Source organism: Chiloscyllium plagiosum, unplaced genomic scaffold (assembly GCF_037043375.1).
Source record: "Chiloscyllium plagiosum isolate Xiang-an unplaced genomic scaffold, Cpla_swu_hap1 HiC_scaffold_28, whole genome shotgun sequence".
NCBI classification, from domain to species: Eukaryota; Metazoa; Chordata; class Chondrichthyes; order Orectolobiformes; family Hemiscylliidae; genus Chiloscyllium; species Chiloscyllium plagiosum.
Window position 1 is genome coordinate 50,862,876 of NW_028270166.1, and position 20,621 is coordinate 50,883,496.

A 20,621-nucleotide genomic window follows, 5' to 3' on the forward strand; every position below is an offset into this window, starting at 1 on the left:
ATTGATGACTTGTTGAAGACTGCGAAAAATACCAATCATGTTATGCCAGCCATTTGGTTGGTCTCCACCACCTTATTATTAATTTTTTGTAATTATCTCTCTGCCTTAATTAATCATATAGGTCATCCCTTCACTTGCTTATTCAGCTATTGACATTTTACTCACTCCATCAGCCTGTAGACACTCTACTCACACCATTTGTATGATCTCTCTGTCCATTATTTCTGTGCCTGTGTGCTTCCCTTTACTTCACCTGACCAAGGAGCAGCATTCTGAAAGCTTGTGATTTCAAATAACCCTGTTGGGACTATAACTTGGTGTGATGTGATATGATTTCTGATCTTTCCAAGAGGACACATCTGGAACATTTAACTCCACTTCCTCCAAATTTCATCAAACTGGTAGCTTCAATTTTACAAACTATATCCTTTGGATATTAAAAGGAGTTAAAAATCTCAAGAAACTGCCCAAGATTCCCTATGCTAAATCCCACAAGTATAGTACAGAGTTTTAGCCATATTTTCTTTATGCACAAGAAACAGAAGGGTTAACAATTAACAATTTGCTTGTCACAGTAACTAAAAGAATACTTACGGCCTGTGTTTTCAAACAATACTTTGTCATTAAGTCCAAGTCTTAACTCTGGCATGCCCGATAGGAATACTCTCATTTTGATAGAGCCAACTATTTCACTACGTAACACATTTCCATTAGCACTAACCTAGAGTGACAGAAAAGATGACAACTGTAGAACTGATTCACATTGATTTTCCTTTCAAACAAAGTATATAAAAGTTTTTACTGATGCAAACTAGAAAATCAAACGATGAAACATTCAGGCACTGAACATGGGACAACACTTCAAAAAACATTCAAGAAATGAAGTTTAACTTTTTTAATGCTCAGCGAGGTGAGCAACATCAGAATGGGGAATGGCAACTTTTTAATTCTTTTGCTGTGACTTTAAGGACAGTCATTCCTATACCGAGCTTTGGACAGCTGCCTCAACAAAACCCAAACTTTCATAGAAGTCCACTGCCTCAGGATGACATCCATTGCCTGCGTCTGTCCCCTTTCAGATGGCATTACCAATTTATAAACATCAGTTCCACTGACTATCAGCATTATGGTCACTGTCAGGCTGAAGCAGGATTATTGCAGCTTGTATATTTATCCAAATAGCAAGCGGCAGAATCAAAACCAGGATTCAGAGGTGAATGCACTTATCCACTGCAGAAAGCTGCCGTGATACTACTCAAAATATATTTTTGTATCCCACACATCTTTCAAGTATCAATGCTTCCTTTAAAACGTTGTGAGCAGCCCATATCATTAGCCCAGCTGCATATGCCTCATACTTGTCACAAGGTAGTACTCACAACTTACTGGGAAACATTTGCATCTATACGTCATACACAGGTCAAGTAGATAGACCAAAGTAGAGGAAAAGCCACCAGATCACCTGAAATGCATACAAGTGGACTTTTTAAGTTGTGCAGTGAAATAGGTTGGATGCAGGTCTCAGCACTCATTTAAGGGATGATCCATAGGTCATAAAACGGCTTCATTAACTGGAAAGCCACTCGTATGAAGGATCTGAGCATTTACCAATGCCTGGTGCTTCATTCAAGAGTGTTGTTTGTTTTGACAGATTTGACTTTTCTCTCCTCCCTCTCCCAAATGAATTGGAAGTCTTGAACTTTGCTAAGCACAAATAGTCTACGGAGCATGAACTTACCAGTAGGTTGACAGATTCAATAACATCGAGAAAAACTTCATTTTTCCGATACTTGATGCCCTCTGATCTCCAAGATACAGCATTAGTGACTGTTGCTGGTGGGCGGGGAGCCCCAGTGTCCAGCTTATGACCTTCCTGCGTGATGTACCTAAGATTGGAATGAACACAAGGTGGAGATTCATCCAATACAAGGCCAACTTAACAAGTGACACCCAGATGTTGAATTTGTACAGCAGTCATGTTTCTTCAATCTATCTACAGCTTTGATTCCAGTCCTAACACTTTGGTGCTGGATGGGTAAATATTGCTTGGATTTCCCAAGTCAGTAGCAATACAGAGACATACCCCACTGACTGCATTTAAAACTATGCTCTTCAATCTGCTGCTGCAGGCAACAGAAGTTCTCTACTGGCTGCTGTGGGGATTCAGTGGCAGGGTGAACAGAGGGGTCCTGTGGCATAGAATAATCCTGGAATGCCATTTCCCATTTGATATGAAGAAATGACGACAAGCTCCTCGAGATTCACCTTCAACCTAATGATAAAATAATTACCAACAATTACCGAAGTGTTTTCTTCAGTGAATTTCTAATTTGAGCTATCACTACCCCAGCACCTTCCCACTGTCCAACCAGTAGCCTCTACATCTAGCTTTGCTTGCCCATTTTACTGTCCCCCACTATGTGGATATCCTCAGCTCAACTCCCATCGTTCACCAACCCTACCATCACAGTTTTGCTCTCCCCAGTTCACCGCTATTGGGACCTCAAACTCCAGACCTATATTTTGCTCAAAACAGAAAATACTGGAAATCACAGCAGGTCAGGCAGCATCCGTGGACAGAACAAACTGCCGTTAAGTCTAGATGACTCATCAGAGCTTTATCAATACTAGCAATTCCATTGCGACACCAAGCTGCCTGTGCCAATCAAAGAGGGAAGTTCACCAACATATTCCCAAGGGAAACCTTTCCAGCAGTACTTACAACTCAAGAACTGTTTTACCATTTTCAAATAGAGAACACCTGTCTCAGAGATTAGGCGCTTCCGAACTTATTATAAACACTACATTCTGGTTAAGAGGGGTTTTGAATAACCTTCATTTTAACTTCAAAGCAGCAGAGGGGGTTTGCGAGAGTGGCACAAGATAAGAAGTGCCATTCACTAAAGGGTCACAGATGTCCAGGAAAAGCTCCCAGATTGGGTGGGTGGTCTGATTAAAAGTACACTGAAATGGCCAGACAGTAACTGCAGCCAACCATCCTGTGGGAAAACAAACTGTTACTGAGTAATAGCATTATGCAAAGCAGAAGGAGTACCTGCATTTCATTAGCAATTATTTTCATTGGCAACTTCATTTTAAAAACCATTCACTCAGCAAATAATATGCCACTATTGTATCCTATGACCAGATAGTTATAGAGCAAAGCAAAATGAAGAAAAGGGTAGAGTGAAATAAACATAAAACCACAATATTTATATTCTTTATGACCAAGCAAAATTCAACTAAAGATACAAATGAAAACTTTGGTGTTTGGCTTCATTGAACAGGAGGGCAGGTTTTTGCCTTCTCTGTATAAGTGCAAATGTACACTTCAACACTATAGAAAAGCAATTCCAGGTTTACATTAATACATGTAGAATGTGTACAAATCACAAGATATCAAAAGATTTTCAGTCTTCCGATAATGGTTCGAGGAAAACTAGAATGTTTTGATCCACCCAGTTGCACCAGATCTCAGAGAATGACCTCCCATCATCCCATTATCAAATTTCTTGGTCTTCGCCCAATACTTTTATAATGTTTCAACAGATATTCCTCTTCTTTCCTGAAAAGTTACAGGATTGATTCCAGTTTTCACATCCAAAAGAAATTGCTTAAGGACCAAGAATCTTAATCAGCCTCTGTCTGCCCTGTGATTCATTTAAATCAGTTGTCCTCTAGTTACAAATACCAGGAAGAACGGAAATTGTCTTGTTTTAAATTTATATTATCAAAGCTCTGCAATTTTGGACACATCAGACCTCATGTTAATTTTGTCTGTTCTACTCTCAGGAGTGCACAAAAAAAATCTGGTACTACCCTTTGTTACATTGCTAACTCTGGTTGGACGCATTTCGCTGGGTGTCGTCACAGGAGACCCAGTCTCCAAATGCCCCATCCCTGGAGTCAATTCCTAAAGTTTTTGGGCCACACTCAAAGGGTTGACAGACTCCACTGTGCCAGTATTCTTCAGATCAAAAGGCAGCAAGGACAAGAGGGTTAAAGGAAGTATTATTAATGGATCACCCCTCAGACCAGCAAAAGCAATAAAGCTTTCAGAATCCGAGCCAGCCAGGTACTGCTTACTATGTCCAGAGTCCATCTGAGTGGTTGCAGCCTCATGCCAAAAGGTTGTGCCTGACTGATTCAGTTGCTGCTGAAGGACAGTCTCAGGTAGGAAAGGCAGAGAGTATGATCAATTTCCCAGAGTTGCTGTGATGGCATTTAAGCTCATACACTGGGGTCATCATTCTACACCTCTAAACTAGTGGTCTAGTAACATTGCCTCTATGATGTTACACCCTTAACATGCATTCATTGTAGATCAGTGATCAGAGGGGTGGATGCCTTCTTGAAAACAGGCAGCAGAGTTCTAGATAAACTCAAGGTTATGCATGGTAGATTGGCTCTGGATGGAATGACAGTGAGACACGGGGACAAGCTAGCAGAGAGACCAACAGATTGCCAGGGTGGACATGCCCAGAAAAAGATAAGCTTTCTTTCTCACATTACCAAATTAGAAAGGTCTGCGTTGAGATAACCAAACAGCCAGGGCAATGCTGAGGCACTACAACTGACCTTAATGCCAGTGATTGGAAAAAAGATAGAATGAGCTTTTATTAGCCAACAAAAGTAGTTTCTCAGAGGTAATGGCAAAAAACACTCAGCATTTATGGTCTTGGAACTACCAAGAGTTTCAAGAAATTGGTGCATATATTACAAAAAAACAAGCTAAAACTGATCAGCACATTTCCCTGCTCTCATTTACTTATCTGCTTTAATTCACTGCATACCTTCTTGTCTCAAAGCATTTACATTCATAACAGCACCATCTCCAAAGCAAACAAAACTGTTTGACATGCCAATACAGCAAATGCCTAGGAACGTACACCCTATCAAAGACCTGATCATGTTTTAATCTTAAAGCTACACTGATCTGATGCACTGATCAGTGAAGAAAGTAATCCATACCCTTGTACCACCATTTGTTAGAAACCTTATCCATTTTCACTTCAGCTTTAAAAACCTTTCCATCCTCAAAAATTGCGTTATGGCATCAAGTACTTGTGAGATAAATGCCACATCATTAATTTCAGTATTAAATCTGATAGTCTAACTTAATAATGTAACTTGTCCAACTATTAACTTTGATGTATCTTTCAAGTAAAGAGCATGTTGGGAACCAAATGTGCAAATTCATTCATTGATGCTGAATTTTTAAACAGTTAGGTAATGAGGTACTTTATTACTTGTCAGGAAAAGTCAACATAAGGATATCTACACAGGTGGGAGGAGGCTCCTCCAGAACATAAACATTACCAAAGATCATTTGGGCTGCATTCCCGGTTTCTGTGCTATTTATGATGCATAAATAATCATAAGCAGGAAAAAAACTAACCGCAGTAAGGAATTAAACTTTTTTTAAAAAAAACAAAAGGTAGCATACAGATACAGGGTATAAGTTAACCCTGTAAATCAGAGATGAGTTTTTAAAAAAATAATTCATACTGGGATGAGGGCATGGGCTAAGCCTTCATTCACTGCCATTTATTGAGCAGTTATTCAATAGATCCATTTTTGCTCATGCTGAATTTCAGCAAAGTGGTAGTTACCAATGGGAGTTGAAACTTTATTGCTGGAACAGCACAGCAGGTCAGGCAGCATCCAGGGAACAGGAGATTCGACGTTTCGGGCACAGGCCCTTCTTCAGGAATTCCTGAAGAAGGGCCTGTGCCCGAAACGTCGAATCTCCTGTTCCCTGGATGCTGCCTGACCTGCTGTGCTGTTCCAGCAATAAAGTTTCAACTTTGATCTCCAGCATCTGCAGACCTCACTTTCTCCTCGAAGAGTTACCAATGGGAAACTGAAACCTCTGGGATGGTTCAGAAAAACAGTAAGAGGATCCAGTGGAATAATACAAATGTAGCAATTACACAATCACTAACAAAAAGATCACAGATTCTTCCTTTTTAAAAAAAGGCTAAGATTTTTGGAGGTGTATTTACCTCCTGGCTGATTACCATTTATCTTAGAGCAATACACCAATAAACATTAAGTCACTTACTCCTGCAGAATCTTGCTGTCTGTAGTCTGTGGATAACCAAAGTCCATTAACTCATCAAGTAGCTCATAGATTATAACAAAGTTATCACGAATACTTTCTTCTTCCAGCTCTTTAAAATACTCAGAAAATACCTGGAAAGAAAAGGGGATAGAAATGTCAATGTCGATATACCATGACCCCTACAGTTCAAACTTTCATGCAACGATGAAGCTACAGAAACAACACCTTTCACTGCAGATAGGAGAATGCAAACTCAAGCTTGTAACACCCACATAACAGTTTCCAACCTCCACCAAGCAGAAACAGGCTTCTATTGTTAGGAAAGGAACAAAAGAAGACAAGGTCAACAAAAGTCCCAAAAGCCTTGATTACACAGAGGTAGCTGAGTATGTCATTCTATTCAGGGCTAGGTAATCTCAGTCACTGTCAGCAAGTCTAATAGTCAGCCATCTCAACCAGTACCTTGAAGGCAAATCTGATAGATAACAGGAACGTCGTTGGCTTTAGCTATGCTAGTTAATCTCAGAAACAGCCTGCAGAAGAGTCTAGAATCAGGGGAGAGTTAATAAATTAGAGGATTCACATTTGAGACTGAGACAAGAATTTTTTCTCTCCTCTCAGAGTCATTAGTCTGTGTAATTCTCTTTCCCAGACAACACTGGAAGCTAGGTCATTGAAAATGCTTGACCATGAGTTGGATAGTTTTGAATAGCAAAGTCATGAGTCATAAACAAACGTATGTAAAGCTGTAAAAGGACATGCAAGAAGAGGATGTGCGTCTGATTTCATTCTTCACCATCTGGCCTGGAATTCATTTACCGACCTGTTACAAACTTAGAAGAGTCTTGTGATGTTTGACAGCACGATTAAGCATTTAACACATTCAACAGAGCTCCAAAGTTCTCAAAAATAATTGGAGAATCACCATCTCTGTAACTAAGCAACAAACTGTTGGTTGAAATTACACATTTCACAAGTGAACATTTGCATTCTGTATATGGGTGAATAACAGAATACGTAGGGAGTCTTTCAACTTGTTTAATTCCACCCTCAATGTAAGCCAATTTTAAAACCCTCAAAACATTTAAAAAGGAAATGGGAAAGCTACTGATTCACCAGACCAGCAAAAGATTTTGGGGACAGGAGGAAGAAATAAAACTAATATCCTCACCTGAACCACCTTATATAGAAAAGCAAATACCAGAGACACACACGCATTCTTCTTCGAGGTTGCAACAACTGCAGAGATTAGAGTCAAGGCATTTAACCTAATGGCCATAATTGCGTACGCCACCCCACATCCTCTCCAAGCAACTGGAACTATGTAATCTCCTGGGAGAAAATTAAGAACCATCTACAGAATTTTCAAATATTGAGTGCAGTAAAACAAGAACAAAAGATATCACTTAATAATAGAGCACAAAAGAACACATTGCAATCTGCATAGCATCTACACACTTTAATATGTGAGCAAAAACAACCAGAAAGTTCTGTGATTTCAGGCAAAGTCGAGAGTGTCTTTTTGATAAACAGTGCAGCTGGTAAGAGATAAGGAAATGCTTAATCATTAGGCTGTAGCAATAATAGCATGGGGTAAGGTTGGTGGACCAGCTGGCATGAGAAAAGGCAGCATAACAGCTGGAAAGAATAGAGTTGTGTGGATTGGACAGACAGCCTTTTATCTAGCTTATTAAACATTCAATGGTAACACAATTAATTGACAAATTAGTCAATGACAGATAAATGAGTCAGAGTTTAGTCTCATAACTGGCACTCTGCATTATCTAGTCTGATGATAACATACGGTACATGAACAACAAACTTGAATGATTCTGCCAAGTTGTGAGGCTGACCAGTATGAAGGAGCTCCTCTCAGATCCTGAAAGTGACTGACGTTAGGGGATGAGATGACATCCAGTTCAGACAGCTTTCCAGTCTTTTAGAAATATAAGTAAACGAATAATTGAAAAGTGGGTAGAGATTATACAATGCATTATACAAATCTGGTACTAACTTGGTGAAGCTGTTGAGATTGCACATATTGTTGTTGTTGTTGATGGACTTTCATATAAATTCTCCAAAGTTTCATCGAAGAGACTACCAACAAAATAAGAGCATTTTGAATTGAAGGTAACCTGTCTGCTTGGATAGGGAATTAGTTACAAGGCAGAAGTCAGAAAGTTCATTGATCTGTATGCACCAAACGGAGTATATTCCAGGGATCCATACAAGGAACACTACTTACAAATACAAATAAAGCAATATGTAAGGAATAGAGCTGCATATCTAAATATGCTCACAACTCTCATTGAAAAAGTGCAGCAACTAATGTGGATAGCAGCAAAAAGCTACATGGAATATGGATAGATAAGGTGAGTCAGCAAAACTGAAATGAAAAAAAAATCCAATGTGGGAGACCATGACATCATTCACTGTGGTTCAAAGAAAGTTAGATCAGAACATTATCCAAAGGGTCACAAGTCAGGAACTGTGCTGGAGCAGGTTTAGGAATTCAACCAAAGCAAAGTTAGTGGACAAGTACAAAAGTAAATTTTAAAAACGCGATTGGATATTGTCTTTCATCACAACAGGGCTGAATTCAAAGGGATGGAATGATAAGGCAAAAAGAGAAAGAATCATAGCAAATGTGGTTCCATTGTTCAAGAAGGGGAGTAGGGATAAGCGCTGAAAATGTGTTGCTGGAAAAGCACAGCAGGTCAGGCAGCATCCAAGGGACAGGAGAATCGACATTTCGGGCATAAGCCCTTCTTCAGGATTCCTCGGGGAGTAGGGATAACCCTAGTAACTATAGGCCGGTGAGTCTCACTTGTGTTGTGGGCAAAGTCTTAGAGAGAATTGTAAGGGATAGGATTTATGAACATCTGGATAGGAATAATGTGATCAAGGATAGTCAGCATGGGTTTGTGAAGGGCAGGTCGTGCCTCACAAACCTTATTGAATTCTTTGAGAAGGTGACTAAGGAGGTAGATGAGGGTAAAGCGGTAGATGTGGTGTATGTGGATTTTAGTAAGGCGTTTGATAAGGTTCCCCATGGTAGGCTACTGCAGAAAATACGGAGGTATGGCATTGAGGGCGAGTTGGAGGTTTGGATTAGGAATTGGCTGGCTGGAAGAAGACAGAGGGTAGTAGTTGATGGTAAAGGTTCATCTTGGAGTGCAGTTACTAGCGGTGTTCCGCAAGGATCTGTTTTGGGACCATTGCTGTTTGTCATTTTTATAAATGACCTGGAGGAGGGGCTAGAAGGTTGGGTGAGCAAGTTTGAGGATGATACGAAAGTCGGTGGAGTTGTTAACAGTGAGGAAGGATGTGGCAGGTTACAGCGGGATATAGATAAGCTGCAAAGCTGGGCAGAAAGGTGGCAAATGGAGTTCAATGTAGGTAAGTGTGAAGTGATTCACTTTGGTAAGAGTAACAAGAAGATGGGGTACTGGGCTAATGATTGGATACTTGGTAGTGTGGATGAGCGGAGGGATCTTGGTGTCCATGTACACAGATCTCTGAAAGTTGCCACCAGGTAAATAGTGCTGTGAAGAAGGCATATGGCGTACTGGCTTTTATTGGTAGAGGAATTGAGTTCCGGAGTCCTGAGGTCATGTTGCAGTTGTATAAGACTCTGGTGCGGCCGCATCTGGAGTATTGTGTGCAGTTTTGGTCGCCATACTATAGGAAGGATGTGGAGGCACTGGAACGGGTGCAGAGGAGGTTGATCAGGATGTTGCCTGGTATGGTAGGAAGATCGTATGAGGAAAGGCTGAGGCACTTGGGCCTGTTTTCATTGGAGAAAAGAAGGTTTAGGGGTGACTTTATAGAGGTGTACAAGATGATTAGGGGTTTAGATAGGGTTGACCATGAGAACCTTTTTCCACGTATGGAGTCAGCTATTACGAGGAGGCATAGCTTTAAATTAAGGGGTGGTAGGTATAGGACAGATGTTAGGGGTAGATTCTTTACTCAGCGAGTCATTAGTTCATGGAATGCCCTGCCAGTAGCAATGGTGGACTCTCCCTCTTTATGGGCATTTAAACGGGCATTGGATAGGCATATGGAGGATAGTGGGCTAGTGTAGGTTAGGTGGGCTTGGATCGGCGCAACATTGAGAGCCAAAGGGCCTGTACTGCACTGTATTTTTCTATGTTCTAATCTTGTCTGTTGGGACAATCTATAACAAGGGAGCATCACTTTAAAATTAGACCCAAGTTGTTCACGGATGCTATCAGGAACACTATTTCCCATTTTTACTGGTATTCATCCATCCACAATTAGATTGTTTGCTATGGGGTGCCTTTACAAGGTATACCTTTGCAGAAGATCAATCCTTAAGATGTAATAGTACTACACATGAAGCCAATTATCTCTGTGGATTTGTCAGTAAATTGGCATAAGCTACTTAAGCCACTGATCATGAAAGTGGTGGACGCCAGCCCACAGGTGGTTTGCCATTTGCTTTCACAGTTCCCAAGTACAATAGTCTAGATTAGAGTGGTGCTGGAAAAGCACAGCAGGTCAAGCAGCATCCCAGGAGCAGGAAAATGGACATTTCAGGCAAAAGCCCTTCATCAGGAATAAGGCAGGAGCCTTTGGAGTGGAGAGATAAATGGATGGGGCTGGGGAGAAGGTAACCAAGATTATGGATGGAGATGGGGATGAAGGTGACAGGTCAGAGAGGAGGGTGGAGCGGATATGTGGGAAGGAAGATTGGCAGGTAGGACAGGTCATAAGGATAGTTGGAACTCGGGTAAGGTGGGGGTGGGGTGGGGAGGAAATGAGGAAACCGGTGAAGTCCACATTGATGCCCTAGGGTTGAAGTGTTCCGAGGCGGAAGATGAGGCATTCTTCCTCCAGGTGTTAGGTGGTGAGGAAGTGGCAGTAGAGGAGGCCCAGACCTGCACGTCTTTGGCAGAGTGGGAAGGGGAGTTGAAATGTTCGGCCACGGGGTGGTGAGGTTGATTGGCGTCCAGTCTCCCCAATGTAAAGGAGACCGCATCAGGAACAATGGATACAATAAATGATATTGGCGGATGTGCAGGTGAAACTTTGATGGATGTGAAAGGCTCCAAAGGCGGAGGAGGTGTTGTGGGCACAGGTTTTGCAATACGGTGGCAGGGAAGGTGCCAGGAAGAGGGGGTGAGTTGTTGGGGCGCATGGACCTGACCAAGTAGTCACAGAGGGAATGGTGTTTGCAGAAAGCGGAGAGAGGTGGGGAGGGAAATATATCCCTGGTGGTGGGGTCCATTTGGAGGTGGCGGAAATGTCGGCGGATGATGCGGTTTATGTAAAGGTCGGTAGTGTGGAAGGTGAGGACCGGAGGGGTGGGGTTTGAGGGTGGAGGAGCAGGACATGGATGAGATGCGTTGGAGGGCATCTTCATACAAGTTGGAAGGGAAATTACGGTCTTTAAAGAAGGAGGCCATCTGGTGTGTTCTGTGGTGGAACTGGTCCTTTGGGAGCAGATACGATGGGGGCAGAGGAATTGGGAATACAGGATAGCACTTTTGCAGGAGGTAAGGTGGGAAGAGGCATAATCCAGGTAGCTGTGGGAGTTGGTGGGTTTGTAAAAAAAAAAGTTAGTGTTAAGTCAGTCGTCATTGTGTTAGATGGAGAGCTTAGAGTCAGAGAGATGTACAGCACAGGAAACAGATCCTTCAGTCCAACTCGTCCATGCCAACCAGATATTCCAACCTAACATAGTCCCATTTGCTAGCACTTGGCACATATCCCTCTAAATCTTTCTATTCATATACCCATACAGATGGGTTTCAAAAGTTGCCATTGTACCAGCCTCCACCACTCCTCTGGCAACTCATTCCATACATGCATCACCTTCTGTGTGAAAACGTTGCCCCTTAGGTCTCTTTTATATCTTTCCCCTCTCAACCTGAACATATGCCTTCTAGTTCTAGAATCCCCCAGCCCAGTAAAAAGACTTTGTGTATTTACCTGATCCATGCCCCTCATGATTTTATAAACTTCTATAAAGGTCACCCCTCAGCCTCTGATGCTCCAGGGAAAACAGCCCCAGCCTATTCAACTTCTCCCTATAGTTCAAATCCTCCAACCCTGGCAACATACTTGTAAAGCTTTGCTGAACCCTTTCAAGTTTCACAATATCCTCCCAATAGGAAGACCAGAATTGCATACAATATTCCAACAGTTGCCTAACCAACATCCTGTACAGCTGCAACATGACCTCCCAACTCCTGTACTCAATACTCTGACCACTAAGGGAAAACATACCAAATGCCTTCTTCACTATCCTGTCTAACTGTGACGCTACTTTCAAGGAGCTGAGAGTCTGCATGCCAAGGTCTCTTTGTTCAGCAACACTCCCTAGAACCTTACGATTAAATGTACAAGTTTTGCTAGGATTCGCTGTCCCAAAATGAAACACCTCACGTTTATCTAAATTAAACTCCATCTGCCACTCCTCAGCCCCTTCGTCCATCTGATCAAGATTCCATTTTAATCTGAGGTAACCTTCTTCACTGTCCACTACACCTCCAATTTTGGTGTTATCTACAAACTTAATAACTACACCTCCTATGTTCACATCCAAATCATTTATATAATTGGCAAGTATTGGACCTCGCACCGATCCTTGTAGCACTCCACTGGTCACAGTCCTCCAGTCTGAAAAACAACCCTCCACCACCACCCTCTGTGTTCTACCTTCGAGCCAGTTCTACATCCAAATGTTTATCCAAATATACAGTTCTCCCTGCATTCCATGAGATCTAACCTTGCTCACCAGTCTCCCATGGGGAACCTTGCCGAACGCATTTCTGAAGTCCATATGGATCATGTCCACTGCCCTGCCCTCACCAATCTGCTTTGTTACTTCTTCAAATAAGTCAATCAAGTTTGTGAAACATGATTTCCCACAAACAAAGCCATGTTGACTATCCCTAATCAGTCCTTGCGCCTTTCCAAATGTGTAAATCTTGTCCCTCAGGATTCTCAACAATGTACCCATCACTGATGTCAGGCTCATCATTATATAGTTCCCTGGCTTGTCCTTACCACCTTTCTTAAACAGTGGGACCACATTAGCCAACCTCCAGTCTTCCAGCACCTCACCTGTGACTACCGGCTATGCAAATATCTCAGCAAGAGGCCCAGCAATCACTTCCCTGGCTTCCCACAGAGTTCCAGACATCCAGTACTTCCTCCTCTCTAATATGGTCATTTTTCAAGATGTCACTATCTATTTCCCCACATTCTATATCCACCATGTCCTTCTCCACAGTAAACACTGATGCAAAATACTCGTTTAGTATCTTCCCCATCTCCTGCGGCTTCACACAAAGGCCTCCTTGCTGATCTTTGAGGGGCCCCATTCTCTCCCTCGTCACCCTTTTGTCCTCAATGTATTTGTAAAGACACTTTAGCTTCTCCTTAACCCTATTTGCCAAAGCTATCTCATGGCCGCTTTTTGCCCTCCTGATTTCCTTCTTTAGGTATACTCCTACTGCCTTTATACTTACTTCTATGCAAGAGGCCTAACAGATAAGGAAGTTGAGATTGACTTTAAACTCTAAGGATTTACACGATCGCTCCTGTCTGTACCTGACATATGCTTCCTTCTTTTTCTTAACAAAAACCTCAATTTCTCTAGTCATCCAGCATTCCCTACAGCTATCCACCTTTCCTTTCACCCTAACAGGAACATACTGTCTTTGGACTCTCGTTATCTCATTTCTGAAGGCTTCCCATTTTCCAGCCGTTCCCTTTACTTGCAAACATCCGGCCCCAATCTGCTTTCGAAAGTTCTTGCCTAATACCATCAAAATGAGCCTTTCTCCAATTTAGAACTTCAACTTTTACATCCAGTCTATCCTTTTCCATCACTATTTTAAAACTAATAGAATTACGGTCACTAGCCCCAAAGTGCTCCCCCACGGACACCTCAGTTACCTGCCCTGCATTATTTCCCAAGAGTAGGTCAAGTATTGCACCTTCTCCTGTAGGTACATCCACATACTGAATCAGAAAATTTTCTTGTACACACTGAATAAAATTCCTCTGCATCTAAACCCTTAAGACTATGGCAGTTCTAGTCTATATTTCTAAATTTAAAATCCCCTACCATAACCACTCAAAGATAACTCAGGTCTCCTTACAAATTTGTTTCTCAATTTCCCGCTGACTATTGGGGGGGTCTATACCACAATCACAATAAGGTGATCATCCCTTTCTTATTTCTTAATTCCACCCAAATAACTTCCCACAATGTATTCCCAAGAATATCCTCCCTAAGTACAGCTCTAACATCATCCCTCTTATCAAAAACACCACTCCCCCTCCTCTCTCGCCTCCTTTTCTGTCCTTCCTGAAGTATTTACATCCTGGAACATTAAGCTGCCAGTCCAGTCCATCCCTGAGCCACATTTCTGTAACTGCTATGATATCCCAGTCCCATGTTCCTAACCATGTCCCGAGTTCATCTGCCTTCCATAGTAAGCCTCTTGCATCAAAATAAATGAAGTTTAATTTATCAATCCTACCTTATTCTCTGCTTTGTGCCTGTCCTGACTGTTTGACTGGTTTCTTTTCTCAACTCTATTGGTCTCAGATTGATCTCTTTCCTCACCTAACCCTGGGTCCCACCCCTTCACCTTTTATTAGTTTAAATACACCTGAAAGCAGCTCTACCAAATCTCCCTGTCAGTATATTAATCTCCTTCCAATTCAGGTGCAATCCATCCTTCTTGTACAGGTCACTTCTACCCCAAAAGAAATTCCAGCAATCCTTCCTATGTCGTTGGTTCCAATGTGTACAACGCCCCCCTGTTGGTCCCTCTCCCCCTTGAAAACATTCTGTACCCTCTCTGAGACATCCTTGATCTCAGCACCAGGGAGGCAATGCACCATTGTGAATTTGTGCTGCAGGCTGCAGAAACATCTGTCTGTGCATCTGACTCAAGATTAGAGTGGTGCTGGAAAATTCCAGCAGGTCATCTGACTAGAGAGCCCCCTGACACAATCGATTGCTTAGAACCCAACACACCCCTCATTACATTACAGCCTGTCTGGATACCAGACATTTGGCTGTTCGTGCTACATTCCCCTGAATAACCATCACCCCCTCCATTTTCCAAAACAGCATAGTTGGTTGAAATGAAGATAGCTACAAGAGACTCCTGCACTACCTGCCTACCTCTCTTACCTTTCCTAGAGTTAACCCATCTACGGGACTGTATATGCAGCTTTTCTCCCTTCCTATAACTGCCATCCATCACAACCCCTAGCTCTTGTAAATTCCTCACTGCCTCTAACTATTGCTTCAACCAATCCATTCTGATAGGATTTACAACTAATGGCATTTATTGTAGATATAATCATGAGTAACACAAACTTTCACATCAGACAAGAAGTGCACATCACTCTACTCAAGGCCATCTTTGCTTCTTCCAATCTACAGACTCAGAAAACAGCACCGTCTTATTCCTCTACATAACACTGCTCCAGGCTAACTTTATATTTCTGACTTAAGAGACATACCTTCATGAAACATATAATCAAGAAAGAACCCATTCTTCTCACTATTGTTAATTTACAGAAAGGCTACTCTTAAAAATATCCACTTATCTGTTCCTGTGCTGTGAACTCTCCCAAACAGGTTCCTCCAAGATCAGTTGTGAATTTCGCTGTTTGTTAAGTGTTCCTGGATGACGTCCAGTAATACATGAATTCAGACAGCAAGGACACTAACTGCGCAGGTTCACTGCTGTGTCAGTTAGCAGTGTGGGTTTCTTTCTCTCTCTTTCCTGCACAGACCATGTGCTGCCTATTGTCTGTCCTTCTTTTTGAAAGTGCCACTGTTTTGACTTTTTTTTTCTCCAAAGTTCCAACTTAATATTTTAAATTCAAAAGTAGGTAAAAATTTGGAACACACTCCATTAAAAATTCTGGTTTTGGAGACAACTGAACTTTTCCAAAAGGAAAATTGTAGATTTTTGTAAAATGATATTAAGAGTTACAGGAGACAGTGAAGAGCCACAGTAAAGATATAGATCAGCTATGATCTAACTGAATGGCAAATTATATTCATGGGTGGATGACCTACTATATTCCTGGACATTATAAAATGATCAAGTGCATCCCAGACACACTTACTGAAAATGAGATCTGAGAATTTTCAATTTGGCATAGCATTGTTATAATGCAGCACATGAAGTCTTTGCTGTGAAGAGCTTGGTGACTGCACAAACCTCCTAAAAATCCTGAGATCTCAATTAACTTTAATCTTAAAACGAGTCATTTCAAACCTCATAACCTAAGTATGGAAAGTTGGCTGCTGACAAAGTTCAATAATTTTATTATCCATGTGCAGTATCAAAAACTTCTCATTTGACAACAAGCCTTCAGTAAATAAGAAACTTCAATACAGTTCATTTTAGCTAGTTACCACTTGATAGACAGACTAACTGAGAATTGAAACATTATTTACCAGAAGCAAAAGTTAGGCAAGTGTAACTAAAACTACATTCTCCATTACTCAGACTGACTCATAAATCCATCAAGAAAAAGGCACAAAGGAGATTAAATATTGCAGATAAGGTAAACCAAATAGCTCAAATTGATTAGCAAATAACCTATGTTACTTTGAGAGGTTTGGCATTTCGAGGCAAGTGTACAAAGGTTGAGATGCATATCATTGATGCTAATTGTTGTTGAATACAGTCAAATTGCAAAACAAACATACTAAATTACAAATGCACACCTCAGGGGTACAAGAGACCCATTTTGCCCCAAGCTTTCTGATCTATTAGGTGGGCATTGTCAATTCTGGATGGATCTGTTTGTAAGAATTAACAACACCCTTGGGAAGGGTCCACTGCTATTTGCTAAATGTGAAAGCTCGCTTCCCATAGTGTGACTGCTTGCTAATACAGGACCCCAACACCTGTGATCTTTAAGAGCAACTGCCCAGAACCAGCTTTTTGAAGGATACGATATAAATTGTTATGTTTGATCCACATGAATCGAACCACTCCATGCGATAGGATTGGCGTGAGGGAGCACTCTTCCTCTTTCTCCATCAGAATAGACATGAAGTGTTCAATTTCCGACATCTCCACATCTCCCCGATAATTCCGACAAATCAGGACCTGATAAACAGAAGAAATGGGTATTTTGTATAGGTACAATTCTTTAAGGAAACTGAGTCACTGAATTATGAGAATAATTACGTGCAACACAGCAGTTTCACAACTGAACAGTCAGTGCCAGAGAGATGGAATTTGTACATTTCCAAAACATAAAGCTAACAATTTCATGCCAAATGAGTATAGCCAGATGTAGATCTAAGTTCCTTCATCCAAGTCCAACTTCAGATAAAAATCATACAAAGAGCACACTGCCCATTCGGTGACTTCTAAATGAGCGCGCCAAAGCATGGGCAACCTTAAGTAGAATTTACAACATAAGCAGGCTATTCAGTCCAATTGGCCTGGAGAACTGCATAGGATTCTCCTCCTATTCCAATTACCATTTCCAACCCTTCTCTTATGTTTCTTTTCTATCCTCCAGATTTATATGCCAAACCTCCCCTTAAGTGCATCATTGCTATCTGCTTCAACAACTTTGTGGAACCAAGTTTCATGTTCTAACCCACTCAGTGTGAAAAAAGTCCTCCGTTAATTGCCATGTTTATTCCAGAGTCTTCATAAACCACTGTGCGGAGTCACCAAAGAAGCAGAATTCTTATTTCTCCAACCAAAATAAACCATCCAGCCATCTGCAAGTCTGTCTACAGTTTGTTATATTTCGGCACAGAATCCCCACATTATTAAACACATCTCCACTCTCACCACTCATAATTTCAGTGTTAAAGTAAATGGAGAACAGAGGACTGATTTAAGTTTACTTGAATAAAACATTGCTCTTTGATAACGACAAGATTGGGACTGAACAGGCTGGACACGCTAATAACTTGCAGCCTTGAGATAGTTAAAGACAGGGTATAGATCTGCCACTCTACTATGGACCAGAAATGCTTCATTTTGATCTCTCTGCTGAACTAGTCGCTCTAATTGTAGTCAGATTAGGAAAGTAAAAGGCCAAGACTAAGGAGGGGGGACAGGGGGGCCAGAGAGAGGGGGGGGGGGGGGGGGGGGGGGGAAGGGCCAGAAGGGGGGGGGGGGAAGAGAGGGAGAGAGGGGGTCGTATGCCCATCCAGACCTGGGGGGGTCATATGCCCACCCAGATCCGTGGGGTGTGGGGTCATATGCCCACCCAGACCCAGAGAGAGGGGGGGGGGGGGTCATATGCCCACCCAGACCCAGACACGGGGGGAGGTGGGGGTCATATGCTCACCCTGACCCGGGGGGGGGGGGGGGGGGGCGTTCATATGCCCATCCCGACCCAGAGAGGGGTGGGGGGTGGCGGTCATATGCCCACCCAGACCCAGAGAAGGGGGGGGTTCATATGACCACCCCGACCCAGAGAGGGAGGGGGGGTGGCAGTCATATGCCCACCCAGACCCAGAGAAGGGGGGGGGGGTTCATATGCCCATCCCGACCCAGAGAGGGGGGGGTGGGGGTCATATGCCCACCCTGACCCGGGGGGGGGGGGTCATATGCCCACCCTGACCCAGAGAGGGGGGGGTCATATGCCCACCCTGACCCAGAGAGGGGGGGGTCATATGCCCACCCTGACCCAGAGAGGGGGGGGGTGGGGGGGGTTGGGGGTCATATGCCCACCCTGACCCAGAGAGGGGGGGGGGGGGGTCATATGCCCACCCTGACCCGGGGGGGGGGGGGGTCATGTGCCCACCCTGACCCAGAGAGGGGGTGGGGGGGGGGGTCATATGCCCACCCTGACCCAGAGAGGGGGTGGGGGGGGGGGGGGCATATGCCCACCCTGACCCAGACAAGGGGTGGGGGGGGGGGTCATATGCCCACCCTGACCCAGACAAGGGGTGGGGGGGGGTCATATGCCCACCCTGACCCAGAGAGTGGGTGGGGGGGGGGGGTCATATGCCCACCCCGACCCAGAGAGTTGGGGGAATGGGGGTCATATGCCCACCCTGACCCAGAGAGGGGGGTGGGGGTCATATGCCCACCCTGACCCAGAGAGGGGGGTGGGGGTCATATGCCCACCCTGACCCAGAGAGGGGGGTGGGGGTCATATGCCCACCCTGACCCAGAGAGGGGGGTGGGGGTCATATGCCCACCCTGACCCAGAGAGGGGGGTGGGGGTCATATGCCCACCCTGACCCAGAGAGGGGGGTGGGGGTCATATGCCCACCCTGACCCAGAGAGGGGGGTGGGGGTCATATGCCCACCCTGACCCAGAGAGGGGGGTGGGGGTCATATGCCCACCCTGACCCAGAGAGGGGGGTGGGGGTCATATGCCCACCCTGACCCAGAGAGGGGGGTGGGGGTCATATGCTCACCCTGACCCAGAGGAGAGACATGTGCCGGGAGAGGGGCATACGCCCAACCCAACCCAACCCAGAGGAGGGAGGGCCATCTGTCAACCCAGACCCGGAGGGGGGGGGGGGGGCATGTGCCCACCCTGAAGAGTGGAATGTTGGGTAATGCCCCGCCCGCGCATGCTCCTCACCTTCCCCTTCAGGTCCAGCACATAAACGGCCGAGGCCGACATTTTCCCGCTGCCACCTCCACCTCCTCCTCACTCCCTTCGGCCTGTCGCGGCTATCCCAGGCTGGCTGGCTCTCCCTCTCCCTGCCAGCAAAACCGAACTAAAAGGGAACTCACACCCCGCTTCCAACCCGCTATCTCAGCCGCAGCGTCACCATAACAGTAGCGTCACTTCCGTGCACCCGCCAACATCGCACGCTCTAATTGGCCTGCTGTGCCGGTGAAGCCGCTCGGGAGCCCGCCCGCCTGCGCGCGCGCGAGCGCGAGCCCCGGTCACGTGCCTCGGCCGCTTAACCGTCTTCAAGGGGTCGTCCCTCAGCGTGACGCCATGTGAGCCTGAGCAAGGGAGCTCCTCAGGAACGGACACGGATGCTCTGGAGGGAAGTGAACGGCCAGGTCAGGGTTGGGCAGGAGAACAGGTGCTAGTGTTCTGAGAGAGGTGGCATCAATGATGGCTCTCTGGGACCTGGTGGTTAGTATTGCTGCCTGGGACCTGGGTTCGATTCCAACTCAGGCAACTGTCTGTGTGTGCCGGTTTGCACTTACTCCCTATGTCTGCGTGGATTTCCTTCGGTTTACTCCCACAGTCCGAAGATGTACCACTTGGGTGGATTGGCGATGTTAAAATTGCCCATAGTGTCCAGGGATGTATTGGCTAAGTGGTTCAGCCATGCGTGGGATGTCCTGCAGAGGACCTGTTGGGCCAAATAGCCTGTTTCCAAACTGTAGGGATTCTATGAATGCAGAGGTTGATGAAACAGGACAAGACCCAAGGCAGAGGGCAAAAGTGTGGCTAATGGATTGAACACATCAGAAGGCTCTGCCCACCGCACTGAGGTGGAAGGCCCTGGTTTAGGATAAAGGGAGACATATCAGAAATATGATTACGTACAGAGTTTGCAGGAAGTGGGATGTAAGGAAGTGTTGTTGAG

The 20,621-nt window shown here is 44.1% G+C and overlaps 1 protein-coding gene across 1 annotated transcript in view; it reads right to left on the bottom strand.

The window, feature by feature from the left end:
* LOC122565126 (AP-1 complex subunit mu-1) overlaps window positions 1–19,806 on the bottom strand; it is a 100,644-nt gene extending 80,838 nt beyond the window's left edge. The window contains exons 1-6 of the mRNA XM_043720762.2: window positions 19,652–19,806; window positions 17,037–17,193; window positions 7,236–7,303; window positions 6,065–6,195; window positions 1,739–1,886; window positions 595–721 (exon numbers count right to left, since the gene is read on the bottom strand). Coding sequence (XP_043576697.1) covers window positions 595–721; window positions 1,739–1,886; window positions 6,065–6,195; window positions 7,236–7,303; window positions 17,037–17,193; window positions 19,652–19,693 — 673 coding nt within the window. The 5' untranslated portion in view covers window positions 19,694–19,806. The remainder of the gene's footprint in view (window positions 1–594; window positions 722–1,738; window positions 1,887–6,064; window positions 6,196–7,235; window positions 7,304–17,036; window positions 17,194–19,651) is intronic.
* Between the last annotated feature and the right edge of the window lie 815 nt (window positions 19,807–20,621).